At 33.6% G+C, this 6,335-nt stretch overlaps 1 protein-coding gene across 1 annotated transcript in view; it reads right to left on the bottom strand.

Moving 5' to 3' along the window:
- LOC18786001 (transcription elongation factor 1 homolog) overlaps positions 5,824-6,335 on the bottom strand; it is a 2,005-nt gene continuing 1,493 nt past the window's right edge. Inside the window, exon 2 of the mRNA XM_020557378.1 lies at positions 5,824-5,959. Within this exon, the coding sequence (XP_020412967.1) occupies positions 5,824-5,959 (136 nt within the window). The remainder of the gene's footprint in view (positions 5,960-6,335) is intronic.

The following is a 6,335-nucleotide window of genomic DNA, read 5'->3' as shown; positions in this document are numbered from 1 at the left end:
TTCGTATTTTATATGGGAGCCAAATGACGCCCCAACTTTGGATTCAATCCCAAAACAGAGACCACGAGGTTGCACCCACCACTAATGACGACCATGGCTAAGAAGGTCACTGCAAAGCGCCAGAGAAAGGCCTTTTTCTGCGGAGAAGCAATAGAAGGATCGACGGCGGAGAAGGCGTCTTTCGTCGTTTTCCGGCGGAGAAGCAATCGATGACGAAGAAGGCGTTTTCTGGCGAAGAAGCAATTGATGACGACCATGGCACGTCCTGGCGTCATGATTGCCCGTGGAGAAGGTGTTTTCTGGTCCATGGAGAAGCAATCGGAGGATCAATGCCAGCGGATTAGCAAAGCTCGGATGCACCTAAGCAGATTTATTTATCGTAGTGTTTTTCTGTCATTTGCTTGTATGCAATGACTATTGATCAGTAGTTGGTTTTGGTTTCTTTCCTCATCTTCCTTACTTTTGTTTTATGTTAAAACTCATGGTTATATATTTCTAGGAGAAAGTGGTGAATGATGCCAGCTAAATCTAAAGATGAAGATCCACATATAGAACACGGTGCCCAACTGTGCTGGAATCAGCTATCTATGCTCAACCTTGGTGGCGTGGAGTGGGGAACAGTTGGAACATAGTTCCATACACATCAAAGTACAATCTAGTAATTACATCCATAAAAAAATTTATGAACAACTGCTGATTGTTGATGTAGTAGTTCCAAGCTGTGTCACATTTCTCTGTGACAATTTGTATAAATGTCTTAGAATCTCCCCTTATTTCCACCTGCAAAATTTTAAATCTTGATGTCCAAATTAGCGCTTATTTAAAAACAAAGGCTTCATCTTGTAACACAGAAGAGTACCCTAAGGGACAAGATCCTGCGATAATTGAATGAGCTTGTGCATTCCTAATAACAAAACCTGCCGCCGAGAGTTGCCATTTGATAAAATAGAATCATCAAAGTTGATTTTACAACAACCATCAGTGGGTGGACTCCCACTGTAAAATTTGGCGTTCTTATTCTTCCTTTTTTTTTTTTTGAAAGAAATATGGTTAGCATGCCAATCGTTATGTAAATAGGTTTTGATATGTGAAACATTGTTGTGGTGATTTATTTTGAAATATAAAACGATTGCAGAAGTTGATTCCTAAACATTTTTATCTACATGGTATATTGATAGCTTTAATTGATTTAACAATTTCTAAAGGCCAAATATAATTAGTTCAACGTTCCATTAATAATACAATCCTAAACATTTTTATCTACATGTAAAAACCACATTTGTTATAAAAAGGAGCTCTCAATCTTAAAGAGCTAAGTTTTTTTCATTTTTATAAAGATACTGCTTATTTCCTTTTCTAGAAGGAGACATTCGTACTTCTTGTAAATCATAATTTGACACATATGCAAAAATAATTCATCAAAAACACATATGCAAGAATACCTACACACTTATCAAGCTGTGATTGGCATAAAAAAGAAAAAAGAAAAAAAAGAACAATGTTGTACCCACCAATCATCAGGTTGAGTAATAATTTTCCATCCGGAACTTGGCAACTGACGCATCATTAACTAATTGTAATTTTCTAAGACAAAGACCACCAAAGTCTTTCTAGATCTCACCATAATTTGGTGACTCCATGCATTAGATGGGCCCCACTTTATTCCCGACAACGTGTTCGTGTGTTCCTAAGTAGATTTGTTTGTGTTGTGGGCTCAGGATCCTAGTGTGGCCTTGAGACTTTAAACATTAAGATTTCTCACCTTTGAAGGCAATCAGGAACCATATATACTCAGATTACTCCCTCTCTCTCTCTCTCTCTCTCTCTCTCTCTCTCTCTCTCTCCATCATTCACCATTCGCAAACTATAAAACCATTTGTCATTTTATGAGGAAAGTTTAAAACTACTTGTATAATTTCAATCAATCATTGTGTGTATGTATCACATTTTTAATAAACATATATATATCAGTTCTAATCTCTTGAACTATAGGGGTCTAAGAGATTTGTGGTTACTCACTGTTACATGTAAATTCAACGGTTCACTCACTCTTGCACTCCTTTAAAAAAAAAATTTTGAACCATTGAATTTACATCCAATAATGGATGACCACAAATCTCTTGAATTCATGTGGTTCAAGAGGTCGAGACTGATATATATATATAATTTTTGAGACAATAAATTAAATTGTCTCCACTAACAATAGAGACTAAGCAGCCAACATTGTTTTATCAGTTTCTATGTGGTTATTGGGACGGACTTACCCTTTGGCTAACCTGGGCTATAGCCCAGGTGACTTTCCCTATTTTCAGCCTAAATTAATATAACAAGCTCACTCAATGGACATTCATGCATGACACTCTTTTATTGGTCGTGGATACCTATGAGTCTATGACTTTCCACTGAGCACAGCAAAGCACACTACAAAGAATAATAAGGATATGGTCACTCCTGTTTTGTTTTGGACTTTTTCTTTCTTCCTTTTTTATGTAATTTTACACTATAAATATTAACTAGTAAGTCAGGGTCAGTTACCTCAACTCTAAACCCTTCACCTTTTTATTATTTATTTTTTTTGGGTACAAGAAGGGACAAAGGCCAAACACAAACAACCCACCTTTTTTGGTCAAAAACAACCCCCATTTTCTTTTTTTGCTAGAAAACTCTTCCTTCACTTCTTGCACTCCTGCACGTAGAAAATAGAAAAAAATATAGGTACTAGATTGAGGGGTAAAGTTCATTATGTCCTTTTGATTTTGATATATTTTTGTAATCAATAAAATTAATTCTTAATAGGTTTGTACGTAATGTAAATTTAGTCCATCCTAATTTAAAATCCTGAGTCCGTCCCTTATAGGGTACTATTATTTAGGGAGTCAGTCCTTCCCTATTTTTCCTTAAACAAATACCTAATTTTCAAGCCATTTCAATTAAGTCAAGCCATATTGAATGTGTCTACCTTATCAGGGACGCAGCATATCAGTATGCAATTGTGTACTAACAATACATATCAATATGGAAGAAAATAGCCAAAAAGATTCAATGCCATGGCCACAATTCCATCCATCATCATCTAACATCACCCCCTCTCTCCTCAGACCAAGAAAAAAAACATTGAAGAAATTATAGAAAGAACAATCAAACCTTCTGGAATGTAGGTAAACTATAATATTTTGGGGAGTGCTAGCAACCTTCTCTCTAACCTTCTCTTTTGAACCTTCTCTCTTCTTCTCATGACAAGTGTTACTTTTCTTACACTAAAAACAATGTCATTAATGCATCACACAAACTAGTTTTTGTTTTCCAAGTTTACCCTTATTAAATGTATTTATTTTTTTTAATAACAAGCTAATTTTTTTTATAACTTTCTTACCACCTTGTTAAAAATTAAATAAGAAAATAAAAACTGAAGTTTTTTATTTAAATTTTAATTTTTCCAAAGAGAACGCATAACAAAATAAAGAGATAACAATGTCATGAAACAAACTTTATTATTATTATTATTTTAAAATATGACTTTTTTTTTAATTATTATTTATTTTTTAACAATGTGCTAAAGAAGTTATAACAAAATTTGAATAAATTGAAGGAAATATAAAAGCCAATACATTTTAAAATTTGGAAAACAAAAACTAAATTGTGTGATGCATTAATGACATTATTTTAAGTGTAAGGAAAATGACACTTGTCATAAAGAGAAGAGAGAAGGTCCAAAAGAAAAGGTTAGAGAGAAGATTGTTAGCATTCCTCTAATATTTTTGCATGTAGAGAAAGTCAACCACTTTTTAAAACACCTTGAGTAAAACAAGAAAAAAAATTGAAACATAGACTCCTAATAATTATAATTTAGGGAGGTCCACCAAAGTCTATTACAAAGTCTGTCACAAATGAAAATGAAAATCGCTTTATTTCTATTACACACACCAGTCTATCACAAATACCTTTAATGAGCATGGTAGGAGAATTAGTTTCCAAAAGAAAATTTAAAAGCTACTTTTGAAGAATTTAATTCCGCAATTTGAGGCAAATGAACTGACAAAAAAAATGCAAAATTGTAAATGTAATGTTTAGATAGGTAAGGTATTTGATTTGAGCAAATAAGATGGCAAATTGTACACGTAGTATTATAAAGTATATGGTTTGAGAAATGCATGTGCATGCAGTTGGAGAAGCATAGGCAAAAGCTAGAGTTTCTTATCAAATTATAAAGCTTTCCTAATTTTGTGAAGCATATTGAGGAACACGTTAAAATATGGTGTTGTTGACAATAGTAAGTATGCAGCTTCCGATCTATTGTGATTCATGCCTTGCTTTTCTTTTTTCTTTTAATTGCATTCATGATTTATTAACATTGTCTTTTTTTTTCCTCCTTCTTTTAACCTAAAAAAATCGGTGGCTTTATTTCTTATTGTTTACAACCTCTTTATTAAGTAAATTGAGGAAACCAAAAAAAAGTATATTGAAAATAACAAAATACCTATAAGGTAGATTTTACATTATATCATACTTCCCCCGATAATCAGGTACAATCCTATATTTTCCTAGTAAGTTATGTAAATAATCTAACATTTACCTAGTAATTAGGGACATAAATTTACCTAGTAACCAGGTACATTAGAAAATTCTACCTATATATGTATATATATATATACACATATATTAATATAAAGCACATTAGCTTATAGTACCTATATATAGGTACATAAAAACGTCATCAATAGTTCTCTTGTTTATCTTGTTTTTCTCAAGTTTTTTATTTGTTGTTATGCTTAAACACCATGAATCAACTTGATAAGTATTAAACTTATTGTGTTTTCAACATTTGGGTGTGTACCTAATGCATAGGTACATAATTTCATGTAGGTGCTTGCCTCATCGATTAGTATAATATGTAGGTCTTTACTTTTATTGATTAAATTATATTTTATCCATATATTAGGTAAATATTCACAAGGAAAGAATTCAAATTTGAAATTCTAAAATTCAATTACAATGAATTAATGCATTAAATTTGGATTTTCAATGGGTTTCCTTATTTACCTCAAATGGTAAAATCAACATAACCAAAAAAGTAATAAAAATCAAAGAACTTGCATCTAAAACCAAAACGGCGATGACTTAGGCCCCGTTTGGGATTGCTTTTTTTTTTTTGTTGCCAAAAACCCGCTTCACTTTAAAGTTAAGTAGTTTCAGATGTTTGGTAAAAAAAAATATATATATCTCGATTATTTTAAAAGCAGTGACCTTTTGACAACAGCTTTTAAAAGTATGCTATGTGTTGCTTTTCAAAGCTGCTTTCAAAAGAAGCAGATGTTGGAGCTGAAAATTTCGGATCCTCCAACAAGTAATTTTTGATTTCCATGTTGAGAAGCCGGACACTATCTTTGATTATCACCATTGAGTGAGGAGGGGGGTACCGGCAAGATAACACTCCGACGCTCAAGTCAGTGTTTGTTCATGAATACTGCAGTAAAATCAATCATAACTCCCTCCCCCTATGCTGGGGGATTAGTTAGCCTTTTATAGACATTGAACCCTTGGACTCCAAGTCCCATATCCCTTGTTTATCTCCATGCTCAATGGTAGTGGATATCATGTTATTTGATTCCCTCCACTCCCTAAATTTAGGGTTCATGGGAAGTGGCTTGTTAATTGGGCCTTAATTTTTGCTCCCACAGCAGAGATGAGCCTTTAATGAATTTTTTTAATTCCTAAAATACCATCATTAATTTTTTAAAATGACACTACCTCTACCTCCACATGCAACTCCACCACCTCAACCACCAACACTACCACCACGCCGCCACCACCACCATCTCCACCTCAACAATCGTCATCCCCACCACCATCACTACCACAACCACCACCACCTTCATCACCACCACTACTACCACCACTTTCACCTCCACTATCACCTCTTTCACAACCACCTTCACCTCCATCTCCTTCACCACCACCACTACCACCACATGATTAGCACATAACACTTTCAGCATCATATCTATATTAGTTATTATTCACAGTTACAACATTTTTATATGAGTAATGCTAGTCTTATCTAGTCTTATCACATTTGAATACCACATTCTTATGCCACCTTATATGGCAAATGAGGTGTACAACCACATCAATTAAAACTAATTTAACATTTTCTTTTCTTTTATGATTTATTGACACTTTTTAATTAATGTGGGTTGTACACCTCATCTGCCATATAAAGGTGGTATGAGAATGTGGTAATAAATGTGGTAAGAATAGCATTATGCCTAGTTGGAAACCACAATGTATATGACTTCAATTGAAGGATTTGAATTGTTAGGTTAGTAGTACTAGTA

The sequence above is a fragment of the Prunus persica genome, chromosome G2, assembly GCF_000346465.2.
Source record: "Prunus persica cultivar Lovell chromosome G2, Prunus_persica_NCBIv2, whole genome shotgun sequence".
NCBI lineage: Eukaryota > Viridiplantae > Streptophyta > Magnoliopsida > Rosales > Rosaceae > Prunus > Prunus persica.
This window is presented reverse-complemented; position numbering and strand designations above follow the sequence as displayed.